At 42.5% G+C, this 16951-nt stretch overlaps 7 protein-coding genes across 7 annotated transcripts; 4 read left to right on the top strand and 3 right to left on the bottom strand.

Annotated features, from left to right (window-relative positions):
• Nucleotides 1-699: 699 nt before the first annotated feature.
• Nucleotides 700-997, top strand: ATC70_007093 (uncharacterized protein; the record flags this gene model as incomplete). Its single annotated transcript, XM_064826358.1, has 2 exons — nucleotides 700-712; nucleotides 771-997. The coding sequence occupies 2 exons, from the start codon at nucleotides 700-702 to the stop codon at nucleotides 995-997; spliced, it is 240 nt and encodes a 79-aa protein (XP_064676456.1).
• A 342-nt stretch (nucleotides 998-1339) lies between these two features.
• ATC70_007092 (uncharacterized protein) lies at nucleotides 1340-3607 on the top strand (the record flags this gene model as incomplete). Its single annotated transcript, XM_064826357.1, has 6 exons — nucleotides 1340-1607; nucleotides 2453-2458; nucleotides 2514-2633; nucleotides 2688-3242; nucleotides 3302-3404; nucleotides 3469-3607. 6 exons carry the CDS (start codon nucleotides 1340-1342, stop codon nucleotides 3605-3607), a joined length of 1191 nt encoding a protein of 396 aa, XP_064676455.1.
• Nucleotides 3608-6342: 2735 nt separating this feature from the next.
• ATC70_007091 (uncharacterized protein) lies at nucleotides 6343-9965 on the bottom strand (the record flags this gene model as incomplete). The annotated part of the gene is made up of 3 exons (XM_064826356.1): nucleotides 6343-7062; nucleotides 7110-7943; nucleotides 8037-9965. 3 exons carry the CDS (start codon nucleotides 9963-9965, stop codon nucleotides 6343-6345), a joined length of 3483 nt encoding a protein of 1160 aa, XP_064676454.1.
• A 278-nt stretch (nucleotides 9966-10243) lies between these two features.
• Nucleotides 10244-11742, bottom strand: ATC70_007090 (uncharacterized protein; the record flags this gene model as incomplete). Its single annotated transcript, XM_064826355.1, has 2 exons — nucleotides 10244-11432; nucleotides 11504-11742. 2 exons carry the CDS (start codon nucleotides 11740-11742, stop codon nucleotides 10244-10246), a joined length of 1428 nt encoding a protein of 475 aa, XP_064676453.1.
• An 828-nt stretch (nucleotides 11743-12570) lies between these two features.
• On the bottom strand, nucleotides 12571-14269 carry ATC70_007089 (uncharacterized protein; the record flags this gene model as incomplete). Its single annotated transcript, XM_064826354.1, has 4 exons — nucleotides 12571-13062; nucleotides 13118-13797; nucleotides 13861-14076; nucleotides 14143-14269. 4 exons carry the CDS (start codon nucleotides 14267-14269, stop codon nucleotides 12571-12573), a joined length of 1515 nt encoding a protein of 504 aa, XP_064676452.1.
• A 579-nt stretch (nucleotides 14270-14848) lies between these two features.
• On the top strand, nucleotides 14849-15180 carry ATC70_007088 (uncharacterized protein; the record flags this gene model as incomplete). Its single annotated transcript, XM_064826353.1, has 2 exons — nucleotides 14849-14920; nucleotides 14980-15180. 2 exons carry the CDS (start codon nucleotides 14849-14851, stop codon nucleotides 15178-15180), a joined length of 273 nt encoding a protein of 90 aa, XP_064676451.1.
• A 170-nt stretch (nucleotides 15181-15350) lies between these two features.
• Nucleotides 15351-16376, top strand: ATC70_007087 (uncharacterized protein; the record flags this gene model as incomplete). Its single annotated transcript, XM_064826352.1, has 4 exons — nucleotides 15351-15387; nucleotides 15854-15988; nucleotides 16047-16230; nucleotides 16295-16376. The coding sequence occupies 4 exons, from the start codon at nucleotides 15351-15353 to the stop codon at nucleotides 16374-16376; spliced, it is 438 nt and encodes a 145-aa protein (XP_064676450.1).
• Between the last annotated feature and the right edge of the window lie 575 nt (nucleotides 16377-16951).

Below are 16951 nucleotides of genomic sequence, written 5' to 3'. Positions count from 1 at the left end.
GGATCCTCTGATTTATCTCGGATTCCCGCTTATTCAAAGCATTCCTCAACATAACAACTTCATGGCTACCCTCATTGTTAAGCTCAGGAAAACTCGACAATCGTATTCTGTAGATCCGTATCAATTCTTGGGAAAGCCACTATTCTCAATACTCTACTGTTGTCCAAATACTGGTACATCCTTCGTATCATGCCGCTGACACAAAAGAACCTTCAACAAATCACTTCTGATGCCATCCAATTTCTTGAAAAAAAGGCATTTTCCTGTCATTTCTTGGTGAATATGGGCTCTCTCCCTCTCCCAAGATGGTCTCGGCACACTCGACGTCAATCTTCAGTATGCTGCATTGTACTTTCACTGGATATCTCCCTTGCTACAACTGGATTCCTCGTCTTCCACCAATAATCCACTACTGGCTATTCTCATTTATCACATCAACAACCACAACCGTTCCTCTTATCACCAACTCCCTCTGCTATTTCCTGTTGCACGGCGACAGTTCACAGAAGCACAAGTACGTGGATAGTGCTTTCAGGGGAGACAAATGTGAGAAATTGCACTCAACTGGTTACATATGGAGAAGGTGTAGAGCGCTTTTGGTCGATCTGCAACAGATTTTCTGGAATGACAAGATCCATGTCAAAATATAACCGCAAAGCCCTCATCACTGACGTTGTTTCCTACTTTATACGAAACACAATGCTTGAATTACGTAAGAACTGTATTCCAACTACATATCTCAAAGAACTCGCCAAATAATCGTGCTATAGCTACCCAGATTGTCAAAAAACACAAGAAGGCGCTAGAAAAAGCGCAAAATCTCAACATTAGCAACAAAAAGTTCACTGAACTTAAGGAAAAGTGGGATGATTACGTCGCAGTGCTATCAACGCCAGTAACAACCAACGGCATCAAGGACATGTTAGCTAATGCTGAAAACCAAACTGAATTAGCCAACAAAACCAATTATATACAGCTTTGTGCTCAATATCTATAGATAACTGAAGAGATGAAAGATAAAAAGTAAGCTCAAAATGTTTTCTTTTGCTCATTTGCTTACGCATCTAGCTAACCATGTTTCTTGCAGTAACAAGAAGAGTACCAACGCTCGGTTGACTTATCAAAGCAACCAGTTATCCAAGCAAATCAACGCGCTTATTAAGAAGTATGCGTTCAAAAAAATTACACCATTGATATGATGTACAAATCCATCGACATGTTACCCAGGAGCTTTGACAACGTCGTGATCAATTTGCCCACTGCCCTCATGCTACCTCTATTCATCGTCATATATTCTGGCCCACTACTTGGTGCCAGATTGCCTCGAAAAATCCACTCAATGACTGGCGCCGACGTCTTTGCTGTGCATACAACAGAGCATTTTCTTCATTGGAAACGTTACTTCGACCCCTCATTTGCAGTATGGCAGCGTGCACCTCGACAACTTATTCTGGGCATTGCAAGAGGAACGTTCAATTTGCAACCCTTCTTCCTCCCTCTGTGTGTTCCTTCTTCCACTGCATCTCCTTTACCGTCCAGTCCTTCATTGCAGCCATTTGCTGATCACCTCACGACTGACAACAACCTTGTAATGACTTCCACTGGCTGTAAATCCAAATCGTTTCGGCAGGCATGCTCTTCTGCTTCCGTCGTTCTTCAAAGATTGGCTGCCATAGAATCTTCTCAATGGCCCTTTTTCTGGTCTTTGTCCTTGACTATGATCCAAAGAAATGTTATCTATCGCTTCATTAGCGAGTGCATTCGCCATCATTCCCTATCGAATTTGAGGTTTCCCACTGTCTACTTGTATCCTTTGTGTGTTGTTTATTCCTTAACGAACCTTTTGTCTGCATTTTGGCGACTTAACGAACCATGTGTCTGCATTTTGGCGACTTAACGAACCATGTGTCTGCATTTTGGCGACTTAACGAACCATGTGTCTGCATTTTGGCGACTTAACGAACCTTTTGTCTGCATTTTGGTGACTTAACGAACCTTTTGTCTGCATTTTGGCGACTTAACGAACCATGTGTCTGCATTTTGGCGACTTAACGAACCTTTTGTCTGCATTTTGGTGACTTAACGAACCATGTGTCTGCATTTTGGCGACTTAACGAACCATGTGTCTGCATTTTGGTGACTTAACCAACCGTGTGTCTGCATATAGTGAGCAAGTGATGAACCTGAAGGTGAAGCCCACCTTTTTTCTTTCTTTCCTCTTCTTAAAAGCTTGTTTTATCAATGTCTAATTGTACCGATTTAAACTTATCTCAGGCAGCTTGCATAGCCCTTGGTTTGCAACAAACAAGACAGCACCAGCTTCAAGCAGTCGCTAGATTACGAGAGTTGGATTTGGTTCCTATACATGTTACTGGCGCCAATCCGCTGTTGCCGTCCCTGGTGTCAAGAACGGTACAAGAGATAAATCCTTTCATGTATATCAAGTATGCAGACGATAGTAAGTGTGCTTGTCGTCTCATTAATAGACTTATGAATGACATTAATGTATTCAGATGACCGAAGTGGTGGCTCTTCATCCTCTTCCTCATCCATTCCATCATCGACTGTTGCTTCAAATGAAAGTCTGGCCACTTCATCTTCGTCCAGTAAATCATTTGCAAATCAATACGAAGGTAAAAGCAGCTTTTTTTCCATGTAGGTTCCGTAATATGTAACGTTTTGTGTAGTTACTATTTCTAAACAGGAAGCCCTGGAGCATTTTAAGCAACTCATGCATGTAGAGCAACCCTTGAATGTTACCCTATTCGAGTATATCTTCGTAACGTCAATTCAGCAAAAATTGATATTGGAAAGACGCTTCGGACCAGCTACGAACACGACGAGGCAGATTGAGGGTTGGGTCAACAGCTGTAGCGTGTGGGGCAAACGTACAGCAATGAAGTCAGATGGCAAAAAATTGGAAGGTCGATGGCTGTGGGTGTTGCTGGACAAACATTTGGATATCAACGTTATCGAGGACCTGGCCAGATATGAGCAACACTGTCGTCACCATCCGATGACAACAATTGGATATGCAAGAAAATCTAAAGGCAAAGAACGTACTAACACTAGATGCAAGCTTCTGAGCGAAATGGTCCATCGTCTGCGCAAGAAAAGCCTATGCACCAAAGTGTACGTATCACCATATTGCGATGCAAATCAGCCGTTGGAATCTCGCGACAGCAAAGGCAATTATAAACATCATTTGGAATTGATCGACGACTGTGATGGGGACATGACAAGTTACTTGAATGACGTTTCTATTCAATGCATAGATACTCACTCTTTTTTTTAATTTTAGCTTTTATGAAATTGCTGAAAACGAAGTTCAAGCCTATCCGTTTGGCAGTTATCGACTTTGCCGGGCTAAGCACAGAGCCCAATGACATTCGTGCATTTGTCAAGTAAAGTAGACGTATGATGAGGCTATCCGTGGATAAATTAACTTATTTGTTACTGAAAAAATAGAAAATTTACACAGATTGAGGAAATCGTGATTGATCACGGATTGACGTTTACAGTACTTTCTCGACATGACCTGCTTACAAATCAAGCAATTATCAACAAGTTTGACTGTCGTACTGGCTGTGTCAAACGCTCAGCATGATCCTCATTCTTAGTTTTATATATATATATATTTGCACTGTTTATTAAAAAAAATAATTATTTTAAGCATTATCAGCAACTAGCCACTTTGGCTTTCAAAAATTTATTTAGCAATAACCTGATATATTCAAGAATCTTAGCTTTCTTTTGAAACAACAGTCGATGATGGAATGGATGAGGAAGAGGATGAAGAGCCACCACTTCGGTCATCTGAATACATTAATGTCATTCATAAGTCTATTAATGAGACGACAAGCACACTTACTATCGTCTGCATACTTGATATACATGAAAGGATTTATCTCTTGTACCGTTCTTGACACCAGGGACGGCAACAGCGGATTGGCGCCAGTAACATGTATAGGAACCAAATCCAACTCTCGTAATCTAGCGACTGCTTGAAGCTGGTGCTGTCTTGTTTTTTGCAAACCAAGGGCTATGCAAGCTGCCTGAGATAAGTTTAAATCGGTACAATTAGACATTGATAAAACAAGCTTTTAAGAAGAGGAAAGAAAGAAAAAAGGTGGGCTTCACCTTCAGGTTCATCACTTGCTCACTATATGCAGACACACGGTTGGTTAAGTCACCAAAATGCAGACAAAAGGTTCGTTAAGTCGCCAAAATGCAGACACATGGTTCGTTAAGTCACCAAAATGCAGACAAAAGGTTCGTTAAGTCACCAAAATGCAGACAAAAGGTTCGTTAAGTCACCAAAATGCAGACAAAAGGTTCGTTAAGTCGCCAAAATGCAGACACATGGTTCGTTAAGTCGCCAAAATGCAGACACATGGTTCGTTAAGTCACCAAAATGCAGACAAAAGGTTCGTTAAGTCACCAAAATGCAGACAAAAGGTTCGTTAAGTCACCAAAATGCAGACAAAAGGTTCGTTAAGTCGCCAAAATGCAGACACATGGTTCGTTAAGTCGCCAAAATGCAGACACATGGTTCGTTAAGTCACCAAAATGCAGACAAAAGGTTCGTTAAGTCGCCAAAATGCAGACACATGGTTCGTTAAGTCGCCAAAATGCAGACAAAAGGTTCGTTAAGTCACCAAAATGCAGACAAAAGGTTCGTTAAGTCGCCAAAATGCAGACACATGGTTCGTTAAGTCGCCAAAATGCAGACACATGGTTCGTTAAGTCACCAAAATGTCATTTCATACCTCTTTTAGGCTTACCACCTATCAACTCAACAATTTCAATGAATCCACAACTTGCGGATGTCTTTCTCTCTCTCTCTCTCTCTCTCTCTCTCTCTCTCTCTCTCTCTCTCTCTCTCTCTCTTTCGAATAAATTACCTTTATTGAGTCTCATAGTTTTTTGACTGTCTCCTACCATCTTATTTCACAGGACCTACACATTTGAAGCATCATCCAAGATTGTGTCCCTTCATTTCGGGATACTTGTCCATTTAATCAAGTTTTGCCTTTAAAAAGATTAAATAATGTCCTGTTACTGTTCCTATGCTGTAACCATCATTTGCACGTCCAAGCTTTCTCTTTTTGATACGCTTTGAAACTCTCAAACTAACATTAATAAAGCCAGTGGCAGATATGGCACCTAAAATCGATGGTGCATTCACTTTTCTTTCCTTTTTGAGGCTTTGAAAGTGTCTAGGGACCATAAATTTATTATGTTACGATGAGCATTTCGACTTTTCGTCAGTTGGTTTCCTGACCTACAGTTCGCTTTGGTGGAAACCAACCTACGTTCAGGTGGCTCGCACTGTCGCGGGCCGTTGGCTAATATCCCAAAATTAACATAGCTAAAATGTTAGAAGAACCTTGATTGCTGATTGATGTAAAATCACTAATCATATGAGTGTTTATGCTTCGGATGGTTCTTTACCTTCTCTTCGCGTCGATGAAAACCAACCTGCGCAGCGACAGCTCGCGCTACTGATTGCTCTTGCGTATCTTATCAAAATACTGCTACTTTCATCTTGACCCTCCACTTACACATAAAAAATTTTCGTGTTATCTGTGTATCTGATTCTTATGTGATGCTCAACATCCATATACACGTAGCTACTTCATATACGGACAAGTATCATACAGACATTATCCCTTTTTAGTCAAGAGTGTGCCTAATACAGCAAAATATGAGTGCATTTGAGCTGCGTTTTCTCGCGTCCAAGGTCGTTTTAGATTGTCAGAATAGCACCAAACAGTTGCTCTCATCTGACAGTTACTTTCTGACACGTTTGCGCAAATTTTTGGGGACCAAAAAAACATGGTGAAAAATCGACCAAAAAGCATGAGGTATCCCTCATGGTTTTCATCAAAAATCAAACGATCGCATTTTTCACCTTGATAACGAAGACTTTTACTATGGTATATCTTGAATCAAAATGTTCCTATCGATCCAACGTAAACCCTGAAACCATCTTTGTGGAACTTTGATATGTAAAATTTCGACATTTTGGCCAGAAACCTCTTTTCATATTTTCGTAAATTGCTCAATAGGTTTATTCAAAACATTTATCTTACTTGGTACCATTGGATGCGCCTTGAAAAGCACTCCAAGAAAGCTTAAAGAAGCGTAAGATGATCATCATACTTCACTTAGTCGAATCTAAAAAAAAAATAGATCAATCAAGTTGATTTTTTTTTTTTTTATTTGTAAGTATGAAGATTTATTAGTTAAGATAAACTCATAAAAGATATTTGGATAAAATATAAAAGGGCAGCAGGTGTAATGTAAAGTGACCTGTCCTGAAAGGCAAAGAAAACAAAATTAGCTTAACAAGTTAAGAGAGGATATTCTACGCAAGTTGGTCATGGCACGGTCCATTACGGACTGATTGTCAAAACCAACGCTATCATAATGATCACGCCATTTGGCGCGCCAAATAGCTGTGATAACACAGGTTACGGCTTCAAACGTGGACACCTTGAGGGATGAATCCAAGAGGCAGTACGAGGAGAGGTCCAGGGAGAGGACATCCGTAGCAACTTGGCTCATATCAAGTGGCCCAAGAGGCACAAAAAGCAGGGCAAAGTAATTTATCCAAATGTCCCAATTGGCAGGGCAAGTAAAGAGCATGTGAGTGGTAGTCTCACGGTAGCCACAATACACGCAAAGATCATCTGGTAGCTTGAAGATCTTGTACACATTGACTTTGGAAGAGACCTTATTATGAATCAACCGGAACCAAAGATTACGAGCTGCACTGGGCATTTTCGTTTGAAGAAAAGAAGCCACGGTGAGTCGGTTTACATCTACCCGAGGGTTGGTTATTGGAGGGTGATCGCGCATGTACATTGCACGAAGCTCGGTATTAGACATGGACAGAATCGTAATACCTTGGTAGGAGAGCTTGTGACAATAGTAGGGCGACAGATCAACACCTCCACCGGTGACAAGTAATGGCTCAGGACCAGCAGGATTGGCAAGAAGAATGGGGCAAAGGGAAGACACAAAGTGGATGGTGTTGAGCGTACGGCCGCGACCATTCTAGAGAGAAGGCCGGGGCTGGAGCAGGCAGCTCTTGCTTTGAACACCAAGGCCTCAGGGAGACGACTTTGTTCGAGAAAGACACGGGCAGGCAACTGACGGAACTGTTTGTGATACAGAAGACTGGGATCGGTAGTTGCCGGATCAAAGAGCTCTGTCATAGGCAACTGTAACAACGTATCCACCGACAAACCACAATCAGACCAAGACGCTTCAACAGCAAAGGCATCCACCGAGCGGAGGATTGGCAGCAAGCAGTGTTGGTGAGGCAATGAGGTTCCAAAACGCAGGTTACGGAACAGCAATGGCAGTTGAGGGTGGGCAGCCCCGTAGGTGACCTGTATGAACGCGCATAGCAGTTGCATGAGGAAAGCAGGAATGGGGCGAGAGACCTGATTATCCAAAAGCAAAGCGCGAACATAGCGTTGTTGCAAGATGTGCTGTTGCACCTTAATATCAATGACGCCTAGACCACCGACATGCTTTGGCAGGTATATGACGGATTTCTTCATGGTGGGTACAATCTTATGACAGACAAATTGGTACACCAAGGAAGAGATCTTTCGCTCAAAAGCGGTGGGCAGGGTAGTGACACGCAGCATGTGCCAAAAGCGAGCTAGGAACAACGAATTTACCATGTTTGCACGACCGTAGACAGAAATGCTTCTTGTACGATGTCTATCCAGGGAGGCTTGAAGCTTGAGGATAGTTCCTTTACAGAAGTCATCTCGCTGGGCTTTGCTGAACCATATAGGATAGCCAAGGTACTTAATGTAAGATGGACTATCCGAGTCGTACCATTGAAACTGGAGCCGACTAGAGAGGCGAAACAAGTCAGGACGCACGCGGGACCTATCTCCAGCCAAAGGGAAGGCGATGGACTTGTGATAGTTGACCCGGGCATTAGACGCTCAACCATAGCATGAGATGTGGTCTTGAATGGCCTGCATTTCTGCACAATTATTGACGAGTACCAGCAGATCATCGGCATAAGCCAGCAATTTGACAGGAGCGGGCGCCACCAATTGCAGGGAAGACGACTTGACAGCAGCAGTGTGGATAGAGTATCCCTTGATTTTCGCATCTTTTAGAATAGCCAGCAGAAGAGGTTCCAGAGCAAAGTTAAAAAGTACAAGGGAGATGGAGTCGCCCTGGCGAAGCCCACGCTTTTGAGACACTGGATCCGTCATAAACCCATTCACATTGATCGCAATCTTGGTCTTAAAGAACAGATTACGAACACTGGTAATGAATGTAGAGGGGAAACCAAACTTCTGGAGCACCTTGCAAATATACTGTTCGTTTACATAATCGTAAGCCTTGGCACTGTCAATTACAACACCAACAGCACGATTAGAATGTAATTGGGCGTCCTCCATGAGGAGTCGCAGAGCAAGACCGTGGTCACCAATAAATCGTGTAGGCATGAAGCCTGCTTGATGTCCAGTAATGACCTTGTTGGCCGCTCCAATGACCCTTGAATTCAAGATCCTGGTGAATATCTTGCAATCAGTGTTGATAAGTGAAATCGGACGCCAGTTTGCCAAGTTCCACAGATCACCCTTCTTAGGTAAGAGCACTATACACGTTTCCTGCCAAGAGGGTGGGAACACACCGAGATTGAGAGCGTCGTTGTATACAGCAAGCACGAGATCCTTGCAGTCAGGGTGCGCCAATATCAGACGAAGAATGGGATAAGGGAGTCCATCTCTGCCTGGGCTACTGACCTTGGGGCAACGGGTAGCAGATTTCAGAATATCATCCATGTCAATAGATGAGATAATGAATTCAGCATCGTCCACGGAAATTGTATTCTGGATACCTCTGAGCAACTTGTCCATAGAGTAACGATGAGTTGGCTCGGGAGAGTACAGCACATCATAGTAAGCATGAACCGCCTCCAGCTTATCCGCAGTGGTAGTACAGGGAACTTCTGTCGTTGGGTGAGTGATAGTGTCCATTGTCCGTTGAGCAAGACGCCTTTCACCCGTCTTCTTCAAGAAGCCGATCGAGTGTTCGTTGTTGTCTAGCCAAAGTCTACCCGCTTTGAGAGTAGCATTGAGGGCAATTTCATGTTCCAACTGAGTAATAGGTTTCTCAACCTTGGGGAGTTCCTGCTGCAATGCTTCCTGATCACCTTTTAACCGACGGATGAGCTGATTCCGAGAGCTTTGAGGATCCTTGAGACGCTGTTTCCTCCAGGAGGCACGGTTACTGCAGTAAGCTTTAGTCAATTTTCGGATGTAGCCCTTCAAATGGTCCCATTTGATCTGATTGCTATCTGAGGAGTTAGCAAGGATGGTCTGCATGAAGTGGCTGATACCAGAGTGGATCTTCTTCACATAGGACTTGTAGTGCACCAGGTTGGGGTTGGCCCGCCATAACCCTTTGCCCGTGTTGTTGAGTTGAAGACGCAGCTTGATGGTCAATAAAGCATGGTCAGTCCACACCGAAGAGACGTGCTCAACGTTATTGTCAAAGTAGAGTTCCTTCAGCTGGCGGCCCACCATGATGTAGTCAAGCGTTTTAATGACCTTGCCCCGTCGAAAGGTTGGAAGAGTTTCAAAGAGGGAGTCACTGTAGTTGTTGTTACAATCATGAAGGAAGGTATCCGTAAACAAGACAAATGCTGCTGGTCGTTTGGTGGGTGCGTTGTTGGGCAAACGAAGGTCGTATTGAAAGTTGAAATCGCCCGCCAAAATCAAACGCTCCAATATGTCACCGTATGAATCAAGAGACTTGATGTAGTTCATAAGGCTGTTGTAGAAAATGGCTCTGTTCTGAGATGAATCCGCAGGCGCATAGATGTTGAGCACATAGATGGGCAACAGGTCTGGTTCCGCGGGTATCGTCAATTTTGCAAATATAATTCTATCATCATCAGAAATGTGTATCTTCTCCATGTGAATATTTCTATTGAAGTTGAAGATGCCGCATTTCGATGTCCAAATACTTTGAACGGATTGAAATTTCAGGTCGAGCATTGCAATCCTGTCGTCAAAGTTGAGAGAGGGTATGTTGGTTTCCTGGCAAGCAAAAACATCTAAATCTTGCCCCCTTAAGTATCGAATGAAGGAATCTGAGGATTGAGGATTGTTGACTTTGAGTAGATATCGACAATTCAGAGATCCAAATTTGATATTTAAGGATTTCCTATAATTATTATGATTACTCATAATAATTATTGACGTGATGAGGGGTTGGTAGAAGCCTTCTTCTTCGAAGCCGTTCCACCGTGACGAGGGCGTGATGCCTTGTCCTTGTTGTCCTTGTGCAATTGCTTGGCCTTGCGATGTTGGAGCCTGAGCTGGCGCCTCATCTTCCGGAGAACCTCATCCAAAGGTATAGAGCTGCTTGCCGCCTCCTTGGCCGCTTCCTCCATGTTGATATCGCTATCATCGACGTCGTCGTCACCATCCATCTCATCATTAAGAGCATCTTCCGGAGTGTCGCCCTGTTGCTCCTGAATAACCGTTGAACTCTCTTGTTCAGAATCACCCGCTTCAACCGCCTTGGTGAGCTCCTCCCCAGTGTCAGCGACGTCCTTTCCATCCTCATCACTAGATGGAATGGGTGCTGTCTCTTCAACAGTGGAAGAGGATTCCGTGGTATTGGAATTGGTGATGGTTGATTCTTGAGAAGATGCTGGGATGATATCTGTAATGAAGGGTTTAGTAACCTTCGACTTGTCAGAAGTACTCACATCTGCCTTAGCAGGTGTAAGTACTGCAGGCGCTGCCTCCTTGTCAGTAGCCTTCGACTGATGTGGTGATGTGTGTGTTGTGTTCGACTTGGCAGCCTTCTTGCGTTGATTCCACCATGCGCCCGGACATGTGGCTTGTAAGTGATTAGGGTTACTGCAGATATGACAGTGCTTCACTCGTTGACTCATGACAGGACAGTTGCCAAAGACATGATCAGTGACATGACAACGACTACAGGTAGGCTTCATACCAGTGTAGGTAATCTTGAGAGTTTCACCAGATTCCCAAGAGTTAATTTGAGGTACCAGAGGTGCATACTCTTTACCAGGAATGAGATTCAAAGTGACGAAACCTCTACCAGTAAAGAAGTGCCCATGCACAGTATGGAGCAGACCCATCTTCAAGATTTCTCCATATTTACCAAAAATTGTTGACATTGCATCCTTCAGCGTCTCCTCGTCTTCATAAGGTAGATTGCTTACACTAACCCGAACAATGGTAGCGTCCTTAGGATAAGTACGGCTGACAATGACTTGCTTTCCTTCATAGGTAAACTCTTTCTTCAGGGCGGCCTCCCTGGCTTCAGCAGTGCGAAAATTGATTTCAAAGTACTTGGTGGTTTGACTGACGTTACGGATGCGAAGACCCAAGGCATCCGGGAACTGACTACGAAGTACTATCGTAAGATCCTTGAAATTAACCTGCAATGCAAGGAATTGCTCGGTCGAGATGATCACAGAGTTCTTGTCCCTGGCGTGGAGGAATAGTTGTCCCCCCCCCCCTCGGTGAGCTGGCCCAGCTCGTCAGAGTTGCGAGATGTCAGATCAAATGTGTCCCTGGTTTGATCCGACTTCAGGATTTGTGCATATGACCGCATAGGATCCTTTTGTTTGGTGGCGTTGTGGCGAGAATCCGTGGCTTTTCCACCTTTAGGATCTCGTCCTTTAGGCAATGTTTGTTTATCGGGAAGAGCCATGAATCAAGTTGAAAAACATTAAAATTGACGAATCTGGAACAAACTATGAGTCTGGATTTCAATTAATTTTGGCGGCTGGTAGGGCTGGCTGGCAAACTCAATGCCCTTTTCATCGCACCAACGAGCTTCCTATGCCACCTCCATCATTTCTAGGCTTCGGACCTACTGTCAACTTCACTCCTCTCGCTGACTCACATACAGAGATAGGGTCACAGCTATCAACTCGCTTTTATTCTCCAAGCTTTGGCATGTTATGCGTCTCTTCACATTTTCTCATGTCCCACCAAACACATTGTATGGTCCACAGCTCTCTCCACATGTATGAATCCATCTCTGCACACCCCAACATTTAAGCAGTATCAAGACTTCATTCATCAAGGCTCTTCAATCACAATTTCAGCATCTTCATCCTATCCCAATCTTACAACGTACCAAGTATTCGCATGCATTCTTCAAACTATTTGGAACTGCCATTACCAATCCATTTTTGATTCCAGTCCTTTTGATCCACCTTATGTTACGACCTGCATTTCGAAAGTATTATTTACACTAGTTTCTCAAGATACCGTCCATTTAACTATGTAGAAAGGCAATCGATAGTTTTGAAATTTACAAGAGGAGAGTTGCAAGCTAAATAACACTATGGCTTGGTCCAAACATTAACTTTTTTTTCTTCATCTTGTTGTTCCCTTTTATATTATGGCTCTGAGAGTGCTTAGCGACTAATACTATTCATTTCTGCTCCACTTGATGGTTGATTAAGTATAATTAGTTTATTATGGTTGAACTTTATTTGTCTGAGGTATATAAGATAGTTTTCATGAGAAACTACTGTTGTTGCTGTAAGAATATTGGTTGTCTTGTATTGTTTTTCTCATTGGGTTCTGCAGCTGTAGCATTAAATTTGATCCAATCTCGGTTATTTTTTGAAATAAAAGAAGGGGATGGTGATCTACTACTGTTATTGCATCCAGCATGGCTACGGCGGCTTGCCGTCTTTCGTTTGTTGCTAATAATCACCTCCTGAGGAATCACAATGGTTGGGTTTTCTTCCTCTCTCGTCTTCCAACTTTGCAACGTTTTCACATATTTGGAAGCTGAACTACTGCTAAGCAGCAATGGTTGGGATTGCTGATAGTCATTATCTTTTCCATGATGGTCTGCTTTGAGCTCAAATTTTTCAAAAGTCTTGATCAAATCATGCGATTCGCTGAATTCTAGCGTACTGAAATCGATCAGCATCTTCTTTTCCTGCTGGTTAAATGGCGATGTCCACAGGGATGCTGGATCTATCTTATGCTGCTTGATATGTGATGGGTCCTACAGAAAAAATTAGCTATCACTGTATCGCATCAAATGTCAAACAAAAAATCACCTTTTTGATTTCGGGATTTGTTGTTGTTGTTGTTGTTGTTGTTGTTGTTGTTGTTGTTGTTGTTGTTGTTGTCGTAGGGGCAGTAGGGGCGCTAGCGTTTGTAGAAAGCATAGGGCGAACATATTTCTGTGATTTGAGAGGGTTTGTCAAGGTAGTGAATACTTCAGGAAAGGTCATCATGAATTCAAAAATTCTGATCCAAGTATTGCTCTCCTTGACCAATTCCAGTTGAAGTAGTTCGTTGGGCTTGTATAGCAATGTTGATGCTGATTTGTTTCCATACAGTAATTGGTTGCGACTGCCTTGTTGCTGTTGTTTCTTACGCAGAACTGCTCCTAACAGGATTTCGCGTGCTCTACGGAACAGCTGTTGCTTATTCAGCATAACTGGAAGTGATGTATACGAGTTTGAACACGATCTGCCATTGTTCAATGAGTACGATATTGATCTATTTTGCTTAGAATCGGGCAAAAGTTGAGATACACCATCGATGCGAACACATGTAGGAGCAAATATGATGGCCAGCGATTCAATTGACATTTGATTCTTATCTTGATGTTGTTGTATCGAGTGAGCCACCTCCAACAGAAATTGTAAGAGATGCAGATGCTCATGGGGCAGAGTTTTACAGATATCTTTCAATCGTCTTTTCAATGTTTCCTTTGAGCACTTTTCTTCATCTATCCGTATGAAAAGCTTAGTTATTTCTGGCTGAATTAACGAAAATACAGGGTTGCTCTTACCAAAAATATCAATGAATAATGGCTGGTAGCTTCTGGGAATTACTGGTTCTGGTAGCTGCTGCAAAAAACGCTTAAATAATGCAGCAAGTGAATGTGTTGAGACGGTTGAAGGAACTTTAACCAGAAATGGATTGTGGTGTTCCTCAAATTGTGCTTGCAATTGATTCACGGCAGCTGCTGAGCCAGACTTGCGAAATATCCCTTCAATGTCCAAGCCTACAGATGATAGACAGCAGTTTGGGATTGATGCCATATTCAAAGCAGGAAATATTTAAATAATACCTTTTTCCTCGATCTCATGAAAACATCTGCCTAATATGCCGGGAATTGATAGACCAGATGGTGTTGTAAAGCTAGAGCGAGCCAATGCGGTGACTAATGGTGAGCCGAATAAGGATAGCGATTGCATTAGAGAACAGTATAATCGAAATATAGAAAGGTAGAAGGAGAAGGAAGAAAGAAAGGGAGATTAAGAGGATTTTGATGTGCTCGCTCAAATGCCTGATAAATATCATGTTTTTCGTCTTTATATTTAGACTATATATCAATCCAGGTTTTTTCTGTCATCTCACAGTGTGAGCCTTCTAACTCGGAAAATTAACCATGGTGTATGCTCTTTAATATGTTCGCCTATTAATAGGCATTTGATGATCTGCCAGCATGAACATAGCAGCCTACGATCAAGGCCGCAAGCCAGGCGGTCACAGTCATCTGTTTTACATGAAATGTAAAACGGACGCTTCTCCTTTATAGCCGTACGTCAACCAATTTACTGATGGAGACCCGACAATACAAAATTATTCAAGCATCTACACAAGCGCTGCTCTTTATTAGATGTGCTTGCAATCTTAACATTACCTTTGTTACCAAGAATGAATTTGTATATGGACAGGAGTCATGCTACTGCGATAAATGCAAGAAAATTATCAACGATAAAAAAGTAACATACAAACTTAGCCTAGCTGTGCTAGACATCGAGACAAACAAGATGGAATCAGTTATTTTATACGATGATGAGGTTGCCAAGGCATTCGGATGTCTACCAGCTCAATATCTAGAGGTAGGATTCGCAATATGATGATCAGCACAACCGAAAACGTGCTAATGGCTCTATTTCAGTGCTTGAAACAAGATAAATGGCTATCCAAAAAGATTGAGGAGCAATTGGTTGGTCTATATTGCTCTGCTAGAGTCGAAAGAAACAAAGAGAATAGGCGAAAGGCCAAAAAATTCCAATTCCTCTACACGGATCAACTCAAAATGGTCGATTTGATCAAGGCTACTACAAATGATATCAACTTTGACGCCTCCGTCTTGTAAGCACCCTATACCCACACAAACGCAAAATAATAAATTTCACGTTTTACTTATCCGATGCCCATTGATTGGCCTACACCAAGCAAGTGCTCGCCTTCCTTCGAAAAATTTTTTTATTATTTGTCGAGAAAAAAAATGCGGAAATGAATTGATCCTTCTCTTTCTCTATCATTATGGCTGGTATCACTGTCAAGGACGTCAACTCCCACGGTAAGCAACGCTTTTCAACATCTATCTAGCATAAGGAAAGGAAGAGAGAGAAAGAGTGATGAAGATGCAAGGAATAGTGTGGGCCTGAAGGTGAGATCTTGAAAGACAATGTTGACATGAAAAATTTTCTGTGTAATTTTTCTTCATGTTGATACTATGTCAAAAGTGAAAGGACTCTCAATGAAAGGCATTCTATGCACATGAGAGGAGTACTGCTCTCACGATAGCCTGCCTTCTACTGTATTGCAATCACAAGATGTACATGGAAAGAAATCACGAAAAGGGCATTTGGGTGGCTTGGCGTCAGCTTTGAATGAGCTTTCAGCTTTTTGATTGTTCATCATGATCTTCGATATTGGCATCAACGACATCAGCAACAACATCGGCAGGACAGCAGCATTGACATCTCTTTCTCTCTCGCCCTTTCGATAAGCACTAAGGATCTTGTATTAATTTACTTCAATAGCTTTCATTAAGGCTTACGCTGCCTACCTCAAGCGTACTGGTAAGCTCGAGGTTCCCAAGTGGGTCGATCTCGTCAAGACCGGTACCTTCAAGGAATTGGCTCCCTATGACCCCGATTGGTACTTTGTCCGTGCTGGTAAGTTAACATCGTCGGTTGAAGTGTTTTGCATCCACTTGACACTGCTCATCCATAGCCTCCGTCGCTCGTCACATCTACATCCGTAAGTCTGTTGGTGTTGGTGCTTTAAACAAGGTTCACGGCGGTACTGTCAACCGTGGTTCTCGTCCCTCCCACCACGTCAACGCCTCCGGCTCCGTTAACCGTAAGGTCCTCCAATCTTTGGAAAAGATTGGTGTCCTCGAAAAGGATAAGAAGGGGTATGTTGCTCTTTAATGATTGACCCAATTCATTTGTTTAACTTTTTGCATGTTTCTGTTATAGTGGCCGTAAGATCACTCAAGATGGTCAACGTGATTTGGATCGTATTGCCATGACCCTCGCTGAGGAATCCGATGAAGAGTAAACTCTACATGTTTGCCCAACTTTTTTTACAATAAAATTTAAAAAAATACAATAATATTCAAAAAGCTTAATTAAATGTACTTTTTCTTGACGCCCGATCGAATTCTGTTGCTGGTGTATGGTATTTCCTCTGCTTTAGTTGATGGTGGATGCGATTTGGTTTGAAATAAATAGGCTTGTCAGTTGAAGACAGAGAGTCTGCCAAAATTGATGGTGGCTTTGGACGATATTACCATTTTAGGATTCCGACCAATCAGATAACTGTTCCTGAACTAAGCTTTAGCATTCGGGTCTGATCCGCCTTGGAAATCTTTGGTTGCTCTCACTATTTTATACTTGACAGGCTAAAGCATTGACTGCAACGATGTACATTCATGGTTACGCTTTTTTTTTTTACTGCGAAAGCTCAGTACTATCAATGCATCAGGAAGGCTAATTATACGATATTCATCAGCCTCAAGGCAGCCGTGTTTTTGATTAACAAAAGTAATTCGCATTGCTTTGGCATGCTGAACAATGATAAACACAAGCAGCATGTCTTCCCAATTGGTTATCCGGCATCTAAATGCAGTACAT

This window comes from Mucor velutinosus (assembly GCF_035048745.1).
Source record: "Mucor velutinosus strain NIH1002 chromosome Unknown tig00001549, whole genome shotgun sequence".
NCBI classification, from domain to species: domain Eukaryota; kingdom Fungi; phylum Mucoromycota; class Mucoromycetes; order Mucorales; family Mucoraceae; genus Mucor; species Mucor velutinosus.
This window is presented reverse-complemented; position numbering and strand designations above follow the sequence as displayed.